The 20,800-nt window shown below is 47.5% G+C and overlaps 1 protein-coding gene across 1 annotated transcript in view; it reads left to right on the forward strand.

The window, feature by feature from the left end:
* LOC119402190 (uncharacterized) overlaps nucleotides 1-20,800 on the forward strand; it is a 63,223-nt gene that overhangs the window by 13,107 nt on the left and 29,316 nt on the right. Inside the window, exons 3-7 of the mRNA XM_037669305.2 lie at nucleotides 5,242-5,313; nucleotides 6,292-6,360; nucleotides 7,309-7,389; nucleotides 8,692-8,727; nucleotides 19,409-19,459. Coding sequence (XP_037525233.1) covers nucleotides 5,242-5,313; nucleotides 6,292-6,360; nucleotides 7,309-7,389; nucleotides 8,692-8,727; nucleotides 19,409-19,459 — 309 coding nt within the window. The remainder of the gene's footprint in view (nucleotides 1-5,241; nucleotides 5,314-6,291; nucleotides 6,361-7,308; nucleotides 7,390-8,691; nucleotides 8,728-19,408; nucleotides 19,460-20,800) is intronic.

Raw genomic sequence — 20,800 nt, forward strand, 5'->3', positions numbered from 1 at the left:
CTTCCATCACAGTTTCACCAAGCACGTTTACGTTGTCGTGAAGAGTGAGAGTGTGTTCAGTGAATATGGTAGTGTTTTTTTTTTTTATATAGCAGAGAAATGTCCCAAATTTGTTCGAGCACACCTACTTCTGCTGTTTGAGTAAATTAACATGCCACAGTTGTAGCACCTAGCACTATGAAGTGAAAGTCTGTGAACTACTGTCACGAAAAAAAACCTAGGAAATCGAAGAGGTAATTTAAAACATACATGAACTTGGACTTATCCACAGCCACACTACAAGATTTTACGTATTGTCACGGGGTCGTGACGTCGACGAAATCAGCAGTTGGTGTGTCCAAGATGAAACTTTTTATTTGGCCGAGCTTGTGGCCGGGAAACGAAAAGTCAAACTACATCAATACACACTGCACACTGAAATTGGTGAACAGAGCGTCAATAAACTGATCCGCGGCAAGGCGCGTCGACATTTATACCTGCGGCATCGAACATTCGAGCATTATCACTGGCGGCTGCGTTAGTTGAAGAATACACTCAGCTGTTCGCGATTGCGCGCCTAACAGAAGATCCTAAAATAATCTGGAATGTTCCCAGACATTCTGGCACGGTTTGCTCAACGCAGTAACTGCACGTGCAATTGGCCAATAACGTAAAACATAGAAACGAAGGAGCGCATGTGGCAGTATTTCAAGCCGGAGCTTCTAAAAGTGGCAGGGAGAATACATACTTGAGCTTCCAAGCCCAAATATATTGAAAAAGTAAATAACACAATAACAAGTATGCAATATATATATGAGCTTTATTTATCCAGCATTGGCACAGGTGCACATCATGACCTACCAGTTTATTTCGTGAGTGTTTGCTTGCAATATAGTGCTCAAGTTCTATCGACATGTCTATGTCATACAAAGATTGTGCTCGTGGCTGAGCAGTTGTTTAGTGTTCTGTGAGAACACCAACAAAGATGTACACTGCATGCCTAAAGCTTATTTTCTTAGAATTGTGCTTCTGGAATCTGCAAGCACTCGCCTTGTCTCTTTTTCTTTAGCATTCATCTACGCTGCATACTCAGCAGTCCGATTACTACTAGCGCCAAGAAATTCTAGCTGTAGAAACTGTGTAACTGAACTATAACGAGGAACGAAACGAGCCTGAAATATTTTCTTCCACCTATTACCTGAATGGCTTCACGGCCGAGAATTTCGCTGAGAAATTCGTGCCTACCCTGTAGACACAACGCGATATTCCTTATTTGTAGCGCATTCGAGGTGACATCGCAGAGCGAGAAAGATGCAGAACTGTACGAATCCGCGATTGTTTACGTAAAAAATTTACCAAAACTACATAGCTCTCACTGCGCTAGCTATCTCTCGGCGTAGCGCATGTTTCGTTTCAAACTAGGGAGTGTCTAGCGTTACGTCTAGACGTAACGGTACGAGCCGTTGCAGTTACGTCTGGACGTAAGAATAACGAGTCTTAAAAGTTACGTCCAGGGTGGAAATACAAATGCAGCCCGTTAGACCTACCGAACCGATTGGCCTCAGTGGCGCAGCGGCTAGCGTGTCGTGCTCGGAACTGCGAGGACGTTGGTTCGAACCTCGCTGCTGGTGGTGGTTTTTTTTTTTTTTGTCTCAGGTGTTGCTGAAGTCTGTTGCCAGAGAAGCGCGACGCGGCTCTTGGGTTACGTACGCCTCCGCCTGCCCCGAAGGGGCAGGCTGCGCGGGCTAAACAGCACGTGGCCGCGACAGCGGCCAGTAGCGCGTGACCGTGACCCTGCCAACCGGCCATTGAGCGTTAGCGAAATGGCCGCACTCGCGAAGCGAGGGCGAAGCCACGATTAGGTTGCCGCGCCCGAAGGGCGCAGAGGGCCTTCACTGAGCAACAGGAAAATAATTTACTCACGTTTGTGGAAAGCCACATGACTAGAGTCCCTAGATTTTCCCTGCTCTTCAACAGGGAAAAATCTAGGGACTTTGGTCTGGACGTAACGATAGCGGTGACTACAGTTACGTCTGGACGTAACCCTAGCAACAGCCTTCAAACTACACCACCATGCACTCACTTAAAGATCAACACAACCTGGCAAGCGCCGCATACCTAACGGCAGGATAAGACCCTTGTCCTAAAGCTATGCTGTTAAACTCGGACGCCGCAACACAATTAGAGCAACGTTCTTTCAGCGATCTCGGTGTTCAGTTATATGCAGATATTTGTCAGCTTTGAGACTCATTACACACGCACGGGTTGAAAGCTTTCGACGTGTATGAGTGACTTGTTTTGCTTGGAACTGACTGTATACATTGCTTGTACCACCTTGGGGACTCACAATAAACGATGCAAACCTTACTTGATTGAGGCTGTTTTTGCCAGTCGAGGCCAGTTTGGTCACCTGGCGATAACTATTACACACGCGAGCCGCGATTTAGCAACGACAAAGAACAAAATACCACAGGGAGCAAAAAGCGCAGTAGCGCGACTAGGGCAAACCAGCCGCAAAAACGCGTTTGTTTAATGATGATGATAGTACTTGCAGCGCCATCTAGCCTCGCTCTATTACAGTTCAGTACGCCGCCGCTACCCTTATTTCCGTACTACAGCCAAAGGTACAGTTTCCGTTCTCTAAAGTGGTAGATATTCTCTGATTTTACCTACACGCTAAGGAATGAAAAATATAAAGCTACTTTAAGTAACTGTCCTATAACAAAAGCGCGATGCTCTAAAAACACAAAAAAAGCAAGTTTCGAATGAATGCGTGAAACTGTCCATTTATAGCGAATTTTTCTTTAGTACCTGGTTTTGCACCATATCAAGAAGCTCAAGTAGCGCTCACGTGCCCGAAAAATTTTTGCCGCTGAAAATATTTGGGGAAAATACTGTAGAACTAATGTCTATATGTGCGTAAATTTCTCACATTTTTTCGGCGAAATTGATTTTTGTCGAGCGCCCCGGCTGGGACAGTTCGCGAGGAATGACCCAATAGTTATTCTCTTGTAGGTGACATGACCATGCCTTAATTAAGAACAGCACGCTACTTTGCTCTAAATCGGGGAAACTACTTTATCGGTAGCGTGCAAACTTGATCGATCATCGGCTTTGGTAGGCGATAGCACAGCTTTTTTCGATCGTTACACTTGCTCAAACTCCACGTGGACGAATGCCCAGACCTGTAAAATTGTTCACTTCAACTTCGCAAACAAGTTTACAGTACGTGTGAGCACGAATAATTAGGCGTGTGAGCGCAGCGCATGTGTTGTAGCATTGGCATTTTCAATACGAAGGTTTCACTCACCGGCCAATCGCGCTGGTCCGTCAAACTGATTCTGCCAGCACGAAAGCACGGGTACAGCAGCGACTCGCTCTCGTTGGTGTTCTCTGGCTGTTGCAAGGTCCCCTGATAAGTCGACCCAATGTTGCCGTCAGTATCATGTAATGTCATGGCGTCAGTGTATGTCGACGACTTCTCGGCATCGGAATCGCGTTTGCCTTGTATAACGTACTGCAGGCCACCAGCACTAGCCAACCCTGCGTCGCCTGTTTCACAAACCGCCTTCGAAACACATAACGTTTCCTGCGCTCGCCACTTCAATATCGTGCATGCCCACTCTGAACATCCAAAAGGCGGATGCCAAAGCGTCCATCCCATAGCGAGTGCGAAGGGTAACCAAGAGGCGCAACCAGGGGCGTAGGCAGAATTTTTTTTCGGGGGGGGGGGGCACCTCCTTGATCTGTAGTGGGGACGAGCAGGCAGATGTGGTCGAGTGTCATTTTTCTGCTCTGTATGCTATGGCAAAAAAAAATTTCGGGGGGGGGGGGGCACGGGCCCGGTGTGCCCTAAAGTGGCTACGCCCCTGGGCGCAACGATTGGTGAGAAGTGCCACCTACCGCTATTGGCGCCTTGGAAATCCCCGCCTGAGTAACCAATAAAGAGCAAGTGTCGTACATTCCACCGCCTGGTTATCTGAAAGGGAGTCGAAACAAGTACACCTCGTTGTTTCAAAGATACCCGACTCAAGTGGTCAGCGCAAGAACATAAGCGTCTTTACTTCCGCTTTTTGTGCGTCATAAATGCCCGAAATGCGCGACCAGAAATGAAATGTGGAAGTGTGTCAAATACTGGAAGATTGAAAACTTACTCTATGGACTGAAAATTAGCTCATTGAACTTAATATCGCACCATGCCAGAGGCCGCTACTAAACATTCGAAGGCCGCTTACAAAGTCCCAGAAGGACATTTAGAGCGCCAATCCAAAGACGCACCACAAAGAAAGAAACGACGCACACAGCACTTTCCTGTGTCTTTTCTATCTTTCTGGTGCGTATTTGGGTTTGCGCTGTAAACGTGCGGCTAGGATTATGAACCAACTAGGCCGAAATGTTTTACTGAAATCCGTTTACAAAGTACATGACAATATTCAGTGACGGGTGATAAAATGATGTGTGGGCAAAACGCACTGACCATTGTATGTGCAAACTACCCATGCGTATAAGCAGGTGCAGCGCAGCCCAGATGGTCGAATGGCGAACGAGAGTAATAATAACATTAAGAAAGGCCGAATAAGAACCGCATTTGTTCATGTACGAACTCGGCCAGCTTGCCGGGTTCTTTCAGAAACTTATGGTCTTTTTTGCACAACCAAGCCCTCCGAAAGCATGCTCGGACGACAAGCATTTATTCCACATATGACCGTGCTAATCGGTGACACAGGTTCGATGCATGACGATGATTTGCTTTAGTTTTCTTCTGAAACACTGTAAATAACTCCCTGAAATAGTTGCGTGACATTTGAAAAGTTACATCACACAAAATTCCGACCCATGACAGCGGTAACACTCTGCTAGACGACTACCCAAAGAATTTTAGGGCTGGTCATCCTTTATACTACGTTAAACTACCACCTAATAATACTTATGCTGCATGGCGCAAAGTGCGCATGTCGAAACAAACGAAAACATTGTCATTCGACGACTGGGAACAATGAGCGACACAACGCCGGTCTGACGAATCGAACGAATAATACAGATCAAACGTATCGGATTGGTTTTTTTTTTCAAATGAAACACTAGCAGTCAATACAGACGCACAGACGAATCCAGGAAAATATTATGCAGATGCAAATACAGAAGCTAGCTAGTAAACACCGATGCTTCCTGACCTTTCAGGTTGCATTTTATGGCGCAAGTCTTATGCTTTCATGTGTTCTTCAACCCGGCATTATTTTTTTTTTCATTTCTGTGCGTTAGGAAATAATAGGAGTTACCTGATTGTGCTAAAGGACCCACCAACTACAGTACAGTCTCCAAGAAATCAGACGGGTACGTATTTTGTTGTTTCATGGTTTACATCGCAAAGTAATGAAATCCCGCATTCAAATGTCCAGTCACAAAATTTTTAAAAAGCAGTACGGAACCCCGCAATGTACGGAACACCGCAATGTGCGAGTGATACATTTCGAGCTTCATACCTTTTTTCATAAATGTGGTGCGGACCATGTGTACGAGAATGTTGCATCAGTGTTATAATTGTTTCCCTGTGTCAGACACCAAAAAGCAAAATTATCATGATGAGAAAGTGTTTGAAAGACAAAGTTACTACATCAAAACTTTATTACGAATTTGTCGCACGTAAATATTCGAGTGAAAGAAGCAGATTGCTATGGTGACAGACTTGTTTTAGCAGACACGAAATATTTTGGTGTTACAGGGCTCCAAACGAAAGTTATCAGGCCGCGGAAATAGTGGAAGTCTCTTCACATGAATGTGTTCGTCCTGTGAGGGATAAAAAAATTGTTCAACGGTGAATGGCGCATGCATTCGACGTTCAGCGATTTTTCATAATTACAAGCCTCCATCTTCCCTTGACGTTCTATCCTTAGCAGTTTTCTTTGGCAAGCCAAAGGTTTTTTGTCTTCTAAACCATCTTGTTTTGTGGTAACGATGATCGATTAGAGCAATGAATAAAGTAATGATTGCAGTGTTTATCGTTCCTATACCAAAATATAGATAATCATCGCCTACTTACAATAACAAGCATAGTGCCCCACAGGCAACTGATGGCTGGAAATCATGTGAATCGATGACTGCAGAAGCTGGCAGTTACAACGCCGACCTGATGAAGAGTAACGACAGAAGTGAACAAATGCAGCTCATCCATTGATATACGCTCTGTTGACAAGTTATGAAAGAATCGAATGCGAAGAAATATTCTAATGATTTTCGAGAAAGAAACTATGGTGCAGGTTGTCCGCTTAATTTTTTCTTTGCTGTGGGCTGATTTCATTTTGTCTGCCTTAGGAAATGTCCGAGACCCGGAAAAGGATAGGGAAAGGTCACTTCTTCCTCTCCCTCCAAGACCAGGCCAGGGTACGTGTTTTATTATGTTCTTGTGATTTACATCGTTGTAATAAAAAGAGGCTCTATGGGCATGCCCTGTCTCACCGCTTTATCACAACGGAACATGACCGTCGTGTTCACCCGTCGTAATCGATCTGCATGCAAATGCAACTGTGGCCCCCTTACGGATGTTTGCGGCAGTATTTGGCATCAGCAGGATTTACTTTTGCAGCTATTTGTGTACTGACGATGCCAACCGCACAGGTGCCGAAAAGGCTGTTTCGTTATTTTGGATATATGGGTCAAGCCATTGATAAAAGCGTTCAATATAAATTACACTGGATTTTCAAACATTGTTTTACGCACATCGGTTAGACAATAAGCTCGGTTTATTTCTCTTTAAGTGGGGAAGACACAGTGAATCTCGCACACCACTATAACTAATCGCCAAAGGAGGATTGTAAGTACAGATCAGAAGATCATACCAAAATGTTTAGATGAGGAGCGTATTGCTGCACAGCACCAGAGTTGCACGAGTGAAACTTTTCAGGACAATACTATGTATTACTGCGCCACTGCGGACTGCTAAAAAGAGTGAATGGGAGCATTCACAATTGTTTAAACTGGTCCGACAAGGTTGCACGCCCGACGCGAGTAACTGAGTTTGTTGTATAAGTAAAAATGTCTACCAGCAATGGCGCTGGAGTGTTCGATCACACATGTGTAGACACGGACCTGCTTTGCCGAAGACCTGAATATCAATGACCGAAGACTTCGCTCGGTGGTCTGGTTGCATCATTTTCTTTTTCTCAGCACAGTTACAACCAGTGAAGTTATACTTTGCAGCCTTAGTTTCTAGAAAGAATATGAAAGCTTATTAATGACAGCAAATGCTCTAATGCTGTCAAAAACAGAAACTAGAATTTAGTTGTCATGTCTAAACATGTTTGTTGTCGGTTTATTTCTTGTCCACCTTAGCTATCACTAATCCAGTTTATGCTGTTTTTGGAGATAATTGGGAGAAAGAGCATTCGCCGCTTCCTCCACTACCTGCTGATGGTATGTATTTACTCCTTTTGATGTATTAGATGGAAAATAGAAATTATAGGTGTCCTTAACATTCACTTTGTGGACATTAAGGCGCTAGCCATGTTTTATAATCTGTTAGAGAGACACTTGTGGATTTTTTTCTGTTGCAATGTGATATTATGGGGTGTACAAATTGTTCTGCTTTGCGTTGCAGACCATTTTTGGGCCTGCATGTACCTTTTTTTCTATCAGCAACCAAAAAAAGACTAACGTAGTAACGTTTACACATCGGTATCTACACCGTACGGAGTCTACGGTACATAAAATAGTTTGACGACGCCAGATGCTCTGTCGTGTAGTTAACAGCAACTCTGTTATCCACGACGTGGCAAGAACAGCGGTGCTAGGCCGGTGTAGTTGACGAAAGACTAAGGGTATTGGAGGTAGCCGGATGCAGAATAAAGGGCTACATCCAGACACTAGTCAGTAAAGCGGGATCTCAATATACTCTCGTAAAAGGTACAAACGACGGACGGGCAGAAAACCGTACGGTTCTATGCGCAGCAAAGCCTTCTAAAGAGATACTTGGATGGTATGCATCAGTTTTGATTTTTCTTCGCTAAACTTGACGCCCCACACTCGATGTACGAAGCAGTTTGTTTTAGGAATAATTTTTCTTAACTACTGCCACAAGTTTCATGACTACAGAACACCACTAGGGAAAGGTTTGCACAGAAAAACTTGCAATATCGGTGGAAATAGTAAGAACACATAGGTAACCACTTTAATAGTATAAAAGCTATTTTTTGCCCCACATGTTACATAAAACAATTATGCACTGATAAAAATCATAACGCTCGTGTAATGTGCACATTCGGTATTAGGAATACATGTGATATACCCCAAGAAAAAAGAGAGTATGTGTGGCTCTTTTCGCAGACTCCAGACTTGCCACGAATATGAGTCTCTTTAAAGAGACACGTCAACTCGCTTGGGGGCCATACGACTCTCCAAATTAGTATAATAATCCCCAGAGAGAGCTGGCATGTCTTTTTAAGAGAGTCATTTACGTGACAAACGAGAGCTCTCCAAAAAGAACTAAATGATTTTTTAGAGCGTACAATGACGGTGAACCCTAGCTGTCTGAACACTGCTCAGTCCAAAAGCTCAGGGAAGGGAGCAAACGCAACGCAACATTCCAACGCGTCATACTGCCTATACAAATATTAATAAGTTGTGAAGCAAATTCTCTCATACTATGCTAATAACCGATCATTATACCCGTTTCTTGCCTAAACAGTGTATTAATGGAATTGTTTTTCCTCGGCCCAGCCAAAGTTGAATCTCCCGCTGCAAAACCCGCTGCTGGTACGTAATTCTTTGTTTTCATGCCTTGCATCGCGGTTATAATGCGAAGGCGCGTGTTCATGACCTGTCACAAAACCATGTAATATTTGCTGAGAACTACACAGCGCAGCCAGCGAGAGACAGTTGCAGACGTCTTGGAGACATTCAAGTTCCTCGCTTTTGATCAACGTTGCCTCGATGTAATGTACCTCGCAAAGCTGTGCAAGGCTTTCCAAGCGTAGGACAAAAAACAGGGCGCTAAACGTGGTGCAAAAATCTTTACAATGGACGGATACTACTTAAGCGATACAACACGCCGTTATCGATCCTGCCTTAATGACAAAATTATTGTTGTTCCCAAGTTGCGCTTACTCATGCCACGCGCGCGTCTATTTGGAATTCGACTACATAACGCAGTTCAGGACATTCTTTGTGAAGAAGTTCTGGGCACAAAGATATGTAATAGATGAGAGAATGTAGGAATACAGAAGAGACCTAGTCAGTATAATTGTCGCCCTGTCAGCTTAATCATACAGGCACAGTGTGTGCGGCTATCAGTTTCACTTTGTAATATTTAACGATAACGTGGAGTTTTAGGGAGCAATTCACCTCATGCTCCGCAAGTAGCTCAATTCACAATATTTAATGTGAGGCATCTACTGGCGAACCAAACGGACTTCCAGCGCATCTATCTATCTATCTATCTATCTATCTATCTATCTATCTATCTATCTATCTATCTATCTATCTATCTATCTATCTATCTATCTATCTATCTATCTATCTATCTATCTATCTATCTATCTATCTATCTATCTATCTATCTATCTATCTATCTATGCGCATACGGAATTGATATGGCACGATAGGATTGTACGACGAATATAAGTGACAGTGAATGAGTGCGTAACAACTTTATCAATCAGAGAGGCCAAGCCACGTAGGCTTCCAGGCTGTATTTCTCGATGACGTCTTCAGCTCGCCCCAGGACCAGTGTGTGGATGTCTCTGTTGGTGCTGGAGAAAAGGGCCTTCCATTCTTCATCAGTCGGGGGTGAGCGAATGAGATCGGCAGCCGGAGGATCATCCGGGCAGCCCCAGAGGATGTGGTTCATTGAGGCACATCACCGCAGTGGCAGTAGCGCGGATTGACGACATCTGGGTGGATGCACTAGGGGTCACAGGTGGATGCGGGTCTGTAAGCGGCTCCAGGCGATCTCGGACCACTTGGGAAGACTGTCGTGAGGAAGTGGTTAGGCGTATCGCTCGAGGCAATAGTGCTGGGTGATATTGTTGCGAATGTAGGTGACCAGGGGCTCCAGCACTGTGACATCCGACCCTGAGGGGCCCACCGCTAGGTCGACGAATGTTCGAGCGTGTTGGTGAGCTTTCTCGTTGCCGGGGTGACCCGAGTGGGCGGGGACCGAGATCAGTTCAGAGTGGCGCACTCTTCTTGCAGGAGTAGCGGGTGAAAGAGTCGTAGAGTGGTAGGCGAGACGAGACGTCGCGCGAAATGGAAGATTGCTTGGTTGTAGTCACTGAGTATGACGCCAGCATTGGCCGAGGTCGCAGCCAAAGCGATGGCCGCCTTCTCCGCTCGACGGCGTAGGGTGTTCGATTGGCTCCGGCCGTGATTGCCAGCCCGCAAATCGCTGAGGAGGGCGACACGGAAACTACCACGAAGGCGTCAATGGGTGAGTCGTATCGGGCAGCATCCACGTAGATGACTGCCGGTTGGACGGCGTACTTGACGTGAAGTACAGCCGCACGGGCTGGGCGGCAAGCGTCGTGGTGGACCACGGGCATATTCTTGAGCAGCGGCTTGTTGAGGAAGGCCATTCGAGGATTATCGGGCAATGAGACCGGATCCGGTTGGTGGGAGGAGGTGTCGTGGCCAAGGGAGGAAATTATGTGGCTGCCGGTCGGAGAATGGTAAAGGCCTGGTGCAAAAGCGGAGCGGTGAACTTCACGTCGAGTGTGTTTTGTACACTCAGGCAGAGAAGACAATCTGTGAACGCGTTGAAGGGAAGGCCGAGGGCAGTCTTGTATGTCCGCCGGATGAGGACGTCAATTTTATTGCGTTCGATTTGAGGAAACGAGTTTAAGGAAGGCCGTACGTGAGGCGGGAAAGAACGAAAGCATCGACAAGGCGGAGCATATCGTGTTCTCGCATGCCCACACGCCTTGTGCGGACCCTGGCGAGCATACGCGCGGTATGCTGCACCGAGAGCGAGAGCTTGTCGATGGCGTGTATGTTATGATGGTTAGACTGTAGTATCATCTCGAGCTCGCGGACATGCGAATTAAACTACTAGGACGGGAGCGGAGTTCGCAGGAACCATGATGATGGGTTGAGGAGTTTTATAGCGACGCCGGTCAGGAGGCAGCATGAAAAGCAGGGCCGATTTTGCCACTCAGCAAAGTGAGAATGGCCACGTGCACTTGGGACGTGACAACGTCGGTTTTGCGTTGCAACGTCTGCTCTACGTGGTCATCAGAGCCCTACATACCCCTAGAGCAATGGCGTCTTCGTACAGGGTGTTTTTGAGACCGGGGATATCGTCCAGCTTGCCAGGGAGCGAGCGGAGGACGAGATTAAACAGAAACAGTGACAATACGGCACACTGAGGGGTGCCACGAGGGCCAAGTTTTCTACGTGGGAGACAGGAGATCTGCTATGGTGATTTCGGCCGTTCCGGTGGTGAGGAACGCGCACTTGTAGTTGCAGGTACGGGTGCCGCGGTTGAGGGCAGCAAGTTCAGCTAGGACAGTCGAATGGGTGACGTGGTCAAACGCCTTGTGATGGTCGAGGCTAAGGAGAGCTTTAGTGTCTGAGAATGTGGTTGGATCGACGAGGTCATGGTGGAGTCGCAATAGGGCATCTTGCGTAAACAGATGGCGGCGAAAGCCAAGCATGGTGTGGGGAAGGAGATGGTTAGCGTCTGTGTACGTTTGTAAGCGAGCGAGGACGACATGTTCTAGAAGCTTGCAGACGCGCGAAGTCAGTCATATGGGCCTAAGATGCTCGATAAGATTACATGACTGAGGGAGGTTGCCCGAGCGGCAGCACTCGTTGAGGAAGGAATTGGGTGTAGTGACCGAAGGAGCGTCGAGGTTTCGGAGGAGCTTGTTGGGGATGCGATCTGTACTGGAGGCGGAAGTGGTGCTGATCTTAAGTAATGCCGCGTTGACCTCCGTATCGGTGATATTGGCGTCCAGTGTTGGCTGGGGACCACGGAGTAGGACGCGAGAGGGTGAGAAGGTGTGCCAGGAGCAAAAGCTGATGGCAACGTCGCTGATGGCAACTATTCCATCAGCGACGATGTGTTGCCGGGCAGACCCGGGCCACTCGTTCTAATTGTTGCCGAGTGAGCGAATTGGCGAATGCAGTGTCTAGAAGGTGGTGAAGGAGATGCCAGGTTTGCTTGCAGCCCAGTTGACCGGAGAGCCCCGAGCAAAGCTGTTCCCACTGTTGGCAAGCGAACAGGGTGGTCTGTTGTTCGATCGTACGATCAAGATGCGCGATGCGGCGGCGTAACCGAAGGTTGTGACGTTGCTTATGCCAAAGGTTGGTTAGGCCCGTGCGAGCGCCCCACAGGTGGGCCAGGCGGCAGTCGATTGCCGGAGGGTCCTCTGTGGTGGGGATTGAGGCGGTGACCGCTTCGAGGCCCGCTGGCAGCTCGTCGGTCCTCGTCGAAAGGTTATCGATGTTAGAGGCGGCGCAGTGCAGCCGGCGTTCTCGCAACACGCCCCGATCTGCATGGCGAGCCGTGTGTGGGCGCGTCCTGCACGGGGATGTGCAGACTTGAATGGTGAGAACGTTTTGGTCACTACCCACGGCACTGGTGCGTGTTGGACCAGCTCGCGTCGCGCACGCTGCGGCAGAAGCTGAGGTCCGGAGTGGCGTCGCGGTACACACTCTTACCGATGCGCGTTGGATGCGTGTGGTCGGTGAGCAGGGAGAGGTGGAGGTTTTGAGCAAGCTGCCATAGCCTTCTTCCGGGCTTGTCATCTTTGGGGTAAGCCAAGTGTTGAAGTTACCTAGAATGACAAGGGGGGATTTCGCTGCTCTCGCTGCAGCGACACGCAGCAGAACGAGGAGCGACGCATCTTCGTGGCGCGCGGGGGTTTGTATACGTTGAAAAGAAACAGAGATGGCTGTTTCCGTCGCTAAGGTAGTATCTCGAGAAAGACGTGGTGAACGTTAGGGAAGGGTAGATATGCTCAATTGAATACGAGCATCTGCCGGTTGAGGACGGCCGTAAGAGGACGGGGAGAGGATGATGCCCTACTTTGCTGTGGGTGACCTAACCCGAAAGGCAAACGGTGGCGTGAGTTTCTTCTAGTAAGATGATGTCAGGAGAAACAGAGGGGTCTAGTTGTTGAAGGTGGAGAAGGAGGTGGTTACGCTTTGGACCAAAGCCACGGCAGATCCACTGCCATACGGTGACGACGAAGCGGGCAGCCATTAATAGCGCAAGTTGACGCCTCGGCCGGTTTATGCGTAGGTCGGTTGGAGGGGGTTGACGTGATGCGGGCATGGAGGGATGGCTTGGCTCGGATGCTTTCAAACACGTCACTTTGTAGGGCATCGACTGTTGTTCGAAGAGATTGGAAGGATGAGGCGGGGGAATAGTCGGCGAAGTCTGTGCGCAGCAAATTGAGAGCTTTATGCTGTGCAGCAAGAAGCTGGTGGTCGGAGTTGGAGCGGCTATCCAACCGTTTTTCAAGATCCACCAGGGCCGTCTTGGTGGCTACCTGGACGTCTTCAGAAACGTGAAGAGATTGAAGGAGGGCGTTGGGTCTGCTAGGCTCGCTAGTGCATCCTTCGGCGGTCTGAATGTCCATGTCTGAGGATAAGTCGATGGGCGAGAGAAGAGATGATGGCTGGGTGACGGATGATTCCAGCTTCCCCTCAAGAGCTTCCAGTTGCGTCTTGAGGGTATCAATCTGTGTCTTCTGAGCTGCAATTGGAGCGCTTTGTGCAGTGAGCAGCTGTCAGAGGGAGGTGTTTGTTTGCTTGATGCAATGCAACGACCTGCGGCTCCGAGGGCGAGTCCGGGCCGTGTCGAATGCGTGGGCTGAGAGGCGAGTTTAGGCACCGCTGGTACGAGGAGCTATGATATCCTTAACCCTCGTTTGTTCCCAGACCCACTCTGCTCTCGCCCTGTCTCTTAAGGTTGCACCTATGTTTTTCCTTTCCAGAGAAGGGAAAATGATAGGTTAATAAATTTTCCAAGAAATGGATACGGGCCGGGCACGTAGCACGTCGGCAGGATAACCGGTGGTCATTAAGGGTAACTGACTGAATTCTGAGAGATGACAAACGCGTGAGGGGGAGACAGAAAATTAGGCGGGTAGATGAAATTAACAAGTTTGTAGGTATAACGTGGCAGCAGAAAGCACGGGACCGGGTTGATGGCGGAACATGGGAGAAGCCTTTGCCCTACAGTGGGCGTAGACAGGCTGATGATGATGGTACAAGGAGCGGAAATGAAGTGACTGACTTGGAGGTGCAGGCGGTGAGGGACCATATGCAGCCTGCTGCGGAGAGCGCGCGACGGCCATGGGTGCACCAGGGGGTCGAGGGGCGAGGGTCAGGTACCAGGGCGTTCGGACGGTGAGCGCGCTGCACGTAGCGGTGTTTGCAGTTAGAGATGTGTGTGGAGTGATGCCCGTTGCAGACGATGCAGCAGGGGGTGCAAGTGGGTGGGGTTACCTCAGGCGATGTGGGTGAGCGGCACCGCAGTTATGGCACCATTCCTACAGCGGCTTGGGGCACACGTTGGTCCGGTGGTCGGTCGAGCGACAATTGAAGTAGGCTTCCACCTTGTTGCGAAACGGAAGGAGGAGACGCTGGACACCGCGGTAGAAAATCCACCGCGGTAGCTTAGCTCCACCGCGGTAGTCCTTTTTGCTTCTCGTTCGTCCGTTGTTTCCCTTGCGCGCTGCACTTTACGCATGATGACGATGTACCAACTCGCTCAAGTTTCTATAGTATTCGTAGCTTAGTGATAAGGGGGACCAATATTTGGCGGGACTTGCCCATGCGGCGACCACCTACAACAGTGAGAGTAGGAGTAGGAGCCTGGAGGTCGTCAAGGATGGCTTGGTATGTGACGCCGTCGAAGGCGTGGCCCGTTTGGCCATCGTCTGGAGGTCGGATGTAGAAGTGGACGGTCCAGGTGTTGCCAGAGACCGTGACGGTGGTGATGCCGCGGTAGGCTTGGGCACGATCCGAGTCCGCCATGTTTAGCGTAAATGTGTTGTTGATAGGGTGAATCCGCACACTGGCGCCCTGCCGCAAGCGGACGCAAGCAGACAATCCGCACAGTGGCGCCCTGCCTTGGCACTTGTACACCGCCCTGCCGCAAGCGGCGTACCTGAGCTTGCGGCAGGGCGGTGTACAAGTGCCAAGGCTGAAGCTTGGTAAGTTCTACGGGGCTTTTTTGGCGGCCGACGACGCGAATCGTGTCGGCCGGGGGATGACGAAGTGTAGCACGATGGTTGGACTGGGGAGGCGACAAACTTGCCCGCATCGATGGCGGCGATAGTAACGGCTAGGAAGTCCGTGTGGCGGTGGGCTTATCTGTGGCAGCGGCGGCAAGGCGCAAGGCCACTCGGCGTTGCTGTCCTGTCCTGTCCTGTCCTTCGACAGTGTATTCTATAGCGGTGGACAGCTAGGAGATGGGAGACAAGGCAGCGGTGGACGGTCGGGCGGTCTCTCCGTCGGTGAGAATGCGTGCAGGCGGCCGCACTCGAGTTAAGCCTAACAGGCCTAGGTTGGTGCACTGTGAGGTCGAAGGTTTCGAAGGCTCTCCTGGGCCACCCCTGGCCTGTTTCACAATAAAGTGGCTGTCGAAAATTTTAAGACATCGTGGTAGAGCCACCCGTAAAAAATGATCTGGATAGGATCAAAACGCCTGGCACGATGGCCGGAAATTGTCGGAGCCACACTGAGGTGCGACTGCCCTCTATGGTGATCCGCCGCTTTTTCTCCATAAATGACGGGCCATGAGATGAAAATTATGCTATGTATGTCGTGCACATCGCGATTTACATGAAACTGTCCTGGCACCGTCGCGCCCATTTCAATAACTTGATATATACTAAAATTGGCATGACATAACAGTGTACCATGAATAGAAACAACACGTCGTAACATGAAAATCACGTTATGCATCCATGTACATCATGATTTGCATGACAGTGCCTTGCTGCTCTCGAGGATGTCTCATTAGGTTGATACATGAAATGTTACATTTTGCATAGCATGACACGAGTGCACGACGAAGGTAATCACAGGTAATAACATACCAAATAGTGTGATGTAAATCATCCACGTGATTGTTTATGACACGGTGTTGGTGCTCTCGCACCCGTTTCATCAACTCGATATATGGCAAAATTGACACGACGTCACATTATGAGTTATGGACATCAATATTATGAGATGAATTGTATGCATGCTTCCTACGTCATGACTTACATGACAAGGCGTTATCGTGATATTATCTTCTTCATTTCATTACCTTCCTGTGTCCTCAAATGTGCATCATATTACGTCTGTATTTGACAAACACGAACGACAGGTTACGACCTCAACTATCACTACATCCATGTCATCTGCCGCAACGATCGTTGTCGCCATTGTTTCTCATGGTATATATAGCAGTATGTACATTCTTGAGCAGAAGTTCATAGACTAACTGGTTCTATGGTAGGTGGTTGAAAGTGAATCCATGCAGCCGAAGTGCGCACGCTTCTCCAATGAAAGTTACGTAAAAATCATGCAAAATGAGGGCACCGTAGCGGTGGCTGTATGGAAGAGCATCCGCTTCCAATGTGGTAGGTACCAGGTTCGATTCCCAGTGCCGACCGGAAACCCACCGGTTTTTCCAAAGGGGAAGAGGAGTACACCGACCTGGCGCTCGGTTGTTCACGCGGACTCATCTCCAAAAGTGGCCCCATAAGGTTCTGTAAAGGCCCCTGGCCCTTAACCCACCAAAGCCTTGGTGAGATAGTCGAGCATCCGCCGCTGCTGTGAAAGGCAAAGAATTACTGCCACCGGTACCTACCGGTAAAAAAGGTACAAGCACACTTCCGGCCTGGTGCTCGGCAGAACGAAGTACGTAGTCACATGGCAGGACACCCAGACTGTAGGAAATTGGTGACATGGGACCGCCAGACCTAAAAATAAGGTTATCCTCTGTTCTTTTAACAACACGCCCAAATACACTTTAGAGGGACACTAAACAGAAACAATGAATTCGTATAGATCGATAAACTGTACTCTGAGAACTCTAATGTCGTTAATTTCACCATCATACTTTTATTAATAGACGAGAAAATCAAGTTCGAAGATTCACTTTTAAATTTCCCACCGAAATCTCTCCGCATGGCGTCACCGATTTCGAAGTGTATCTATCGTATTTTGGGGCCATTCTCCCAAGAAAATTTCCTCAAACTTGCTATGTTAAGCCTACGATCCCCTCAGAAGACACTGTACTTCATTTTTACCGATTAGAAACTACGCAGGATCTAGAAGGCGCCGTCAAAATATGTGACGTCATGGCGAATGGTGCGGAAACTTGAAGGTGGCGTCGCCCGCCACATTTTCTTTTTTCATGTTTGATCGTTTACTAAGCACCTTCGCACAGTAAGCGTGGTGTTTTTGGTATCGTGAATGAGTAGTTTACTAATACGAGAAAAAAAAGTCACAGTTTCGCCGCAACGGCGAAGCAAAGATTGCGATATCAATAAATTGTAATGTAACGCGAAGAACAGAAAGCAGCTCGAAATTGCCAGCGCATCGCTCGAGCCCAAAGGATGCACGGAAAGAACGCACACAGGACGAGCGCGAACTTATGCGTCACAGCTCGACACTTGAAGCGCACTGCTCAAACATAAAGCAGGACGCACGAAACAAACGAACAGGTACACACAAGACGAGCGCGAACTAATTGTCACAGTTGTTACTTATTTCTGTTTGAACAGCGCGCTCCTTTCGCAAACGCGGCCGCTGCAGCGAGCGAAGCGAAGCACCCCACCGGCCGCCCCTTCTTTCCTTGAGATAAGCGCACGAAAGCGACGACGCCCTGTAGAGCGAACAGCAAAGGAGTTCGCAGGGGCGGGGCGACGATCGTTAAAGCGCGCAACACGCGCGCACGTCGCGCCATGTATGTGGCCACTAAGAAAGCATGCCGAATTACATGGTGTATATAAATAGCTCGCCGTTAGCTGGCTGAGAGACTGTGCTGTCGTGGCCTAACGTCTAACGCGGCGGGCTGCAAAGCGAGAGGTCGCCCGTTCGATTCCGCGCGTCGGAAAGAATTTCTTAATTATTTTTCTTTGTGGCCTTTCTATATATATACATACTTATACATATACGGTGAATGACGGCGACGGGGACGGACATTTTGCAGCCGAGACTGTCCATATAATTGCTATCGCAATAAAATCGTTGTGCTCTTTAGTGTCCCTTTAAGTACATTGAAGCAATCCTTCGCTGCGAAGCAGTGCCAGAACAAATTTTCATTTTTTGCTGGTGGCGTGGTCTGTAAACTTCGCTCGTGACTGTACGCGTGCATGCATGATGTGCATGCAACAGTGAATGCCTTCATGGTATGAGTGTTTTAATTTGCCTGACAGCGAGACAATAGGGTGCATGCATCTCGTGACTGAATGCTTCGTATTAGCTCAGTTCGCACAGTGCGAGGGATCTGCTGTTTTTTTTGTCTTGCTGCATACTTTACTAGCTGTAGAAGACGTTACTGCACAACTACACTGGAACAGCTGTGCACTGATGAGCACTGCAAGAAGTAGTTATTTCGTAGCAAAATTTATAGGTATATATAGGAACAAGCGTGGATACAACACACCACTAAATTTAAGCACCGCAGAAAGCGCGCGCATGTTTCTTCTTGTCCTATTCTATCATACGCTTGTGCTAAACACTCCAAATATATGTTGAAGCTTGTTTCATAAGCTTAAGAGAAGCTAATGCCTTCGATGCAGGGTTTAGTTATGGCCTTTATCGGGATGTAAGATGTGGAATATAGGCACATCTATAATCGTTATCCTACACAAGGGCCTTATCAATTTAGTGCAGGATAGCTAAATGGTTTGTTCAGAAGTTCTTCACCAAGGATGACAGAATACCGTCCACTTCTATGCAGAAGAACTTCTAAAGCGTGCCTGGATTATTGCATTTCTTTCAGTAGGAATTTTTTCTTCTAACTAGTACCTTGCAAAAAATATACATGGCTCCAGAACACCATGAGTTAACGTGCCACATTACAAAACTTACAAAAGAAATAGTGTTCCCAGGCTACTTGATACCGATAACAAGACGTTAGGCAATAACACAAAGATAGCGATGTAGTGATAGTAATTTGTCTTATATTTTGAAGCAAACAGTTCTCTATTAATTGGAATGTGAAACATTGTGCAACGCGCATTTTGAAACATGTATACGTATCCCGAAATGACTGCGAATACTGACTGTCCCAGCGCTAGCATAACAAATTGCGGAAGAAAAACTAAAGAAAGCCACGCGACCTTCCGACACTATTGTCATAGACAGAGATAGAAGATTTGGAATGGTGCGAAATTATCTGATGCGTTTCAGTAAATGCATTGTGGTGCATGTGTTTGCCACAATATAGTCATAGTTCTGGAATTATTCTCTTCCTTCAACTCAGCCCCACCAACGCTGCCACAAAAGATCCCTCCCCCTCCGAAACCTCATGAGGGTATGTATTACCTTGTTCTCATAGCTCACATTGAAATAATAAAGAGACTGCGCATTGTGTAGTGAGAAAACCTTGCAGTAGTTATTAAGCTCTACACATCAGGCTAGAAAAAGTCTATACAATATGTCTGGGACATACTGAACTTCGTTGTTTTCACAATATTGTGATGAATACACAGTGTGCCTTGCGCAACTGTACATAGTTTGCCGGGAGTTGGACAGCAAATGGCGAACTCAGCATAAACGGAAATTCTTTACAAGGTAGGAATACAACTTACTAACTTACTGTTAGCTGTTTCTTTCACTAATAAAAACGTCCTCCCTATCGGTTCACTGTACAACTTTTCCGGCTATTGTAAGTGTCGTGGACAGTTTAGCAATCGTGCGTGTCACAAGCCACATTGTGTTGCGGTAACACAAGTGCACTAGGGCACTTTCTTCCTGGACCTTCGTCCATTTTTGCGCTGTTAGTAACATTATGGGTCACCAACTTGCCCAACGAATCGCTCTCTTAAGCACATGAAGAGTAAGGTCGCGGTATTGAAGATAGCGGTTGTGTTCTAGAGTGACATTTTCTTATCTTATTCATATGTATATGAAAATACGAACTACAGAAATTTTTATTTCTGAGTGCACCTGCATTGCACGCTCTTCAGGAACAAGTTGTTTGTATATCAATGATTAGATCACAGAGAGTGTATACAGAAGTAATCTGCCAGGAGTGAATATGATGACCAAATATCCCATTCGCCTCTTTACGTAGACCCGCATACCCATAAGTACTGGCTCCCGACACACAGACACACATTCACGTACGGATGCACTCTGCGCCATTATCAGTTTTACATCAAGATCTCTAAACCTAAGGCAATTCCCTTCTGATGTAATTTCTATGATTGTTTGTAAGGATTCCGGGTGGCGTTTGCTTTTACGCTATATCGTTTAGCAGCAAAAGAAAATGTTGTTGCTAGAGACCCGATTTTAGACAAATACCTGTTTTGTTGCTTGCGCTCCGATCGCCCGGTTTGATATATGAGGATGAATGAGATGTGAAGAAGAGCTTTTATAGTGTCTTATAGTGCATATAAATGAATATCTATGGCACAGTGTTGGGCAGTATCGAATATACATGTATCTTAGATACTCTATGGGTATGTTGTATCTGTATCGTGATACGTCTCGAAAATAGAGTATCTGTATCTGTATTTCTGGTACATTCGATATTGTATCGTGTATCATAAGATACAAGATACTTCTATCGCAACACAACCATGCGAAACGATAATCGCTGGCCAAGCTCCGTTTCTCAAGCTGGTAGTGGTGCCATGGTTTCCTTGTTGTG

The sequence above is a fragment of the Rhipicephalus sanguineus genome, chromosome 8 (assembly GCF_013339695.2).
Source record: "Rhipicephalus sanguineus isolate Rsan-2018 chromosome 8, BIME_Rsan_1.4, whole genome shotgun sequence".
NCBI lineage: Eukaryota > Metazoa > Arthropoda > Arachnida > Ixodida > Ixodidae > Rhipicephalus > Rhipicephalus sanguineus.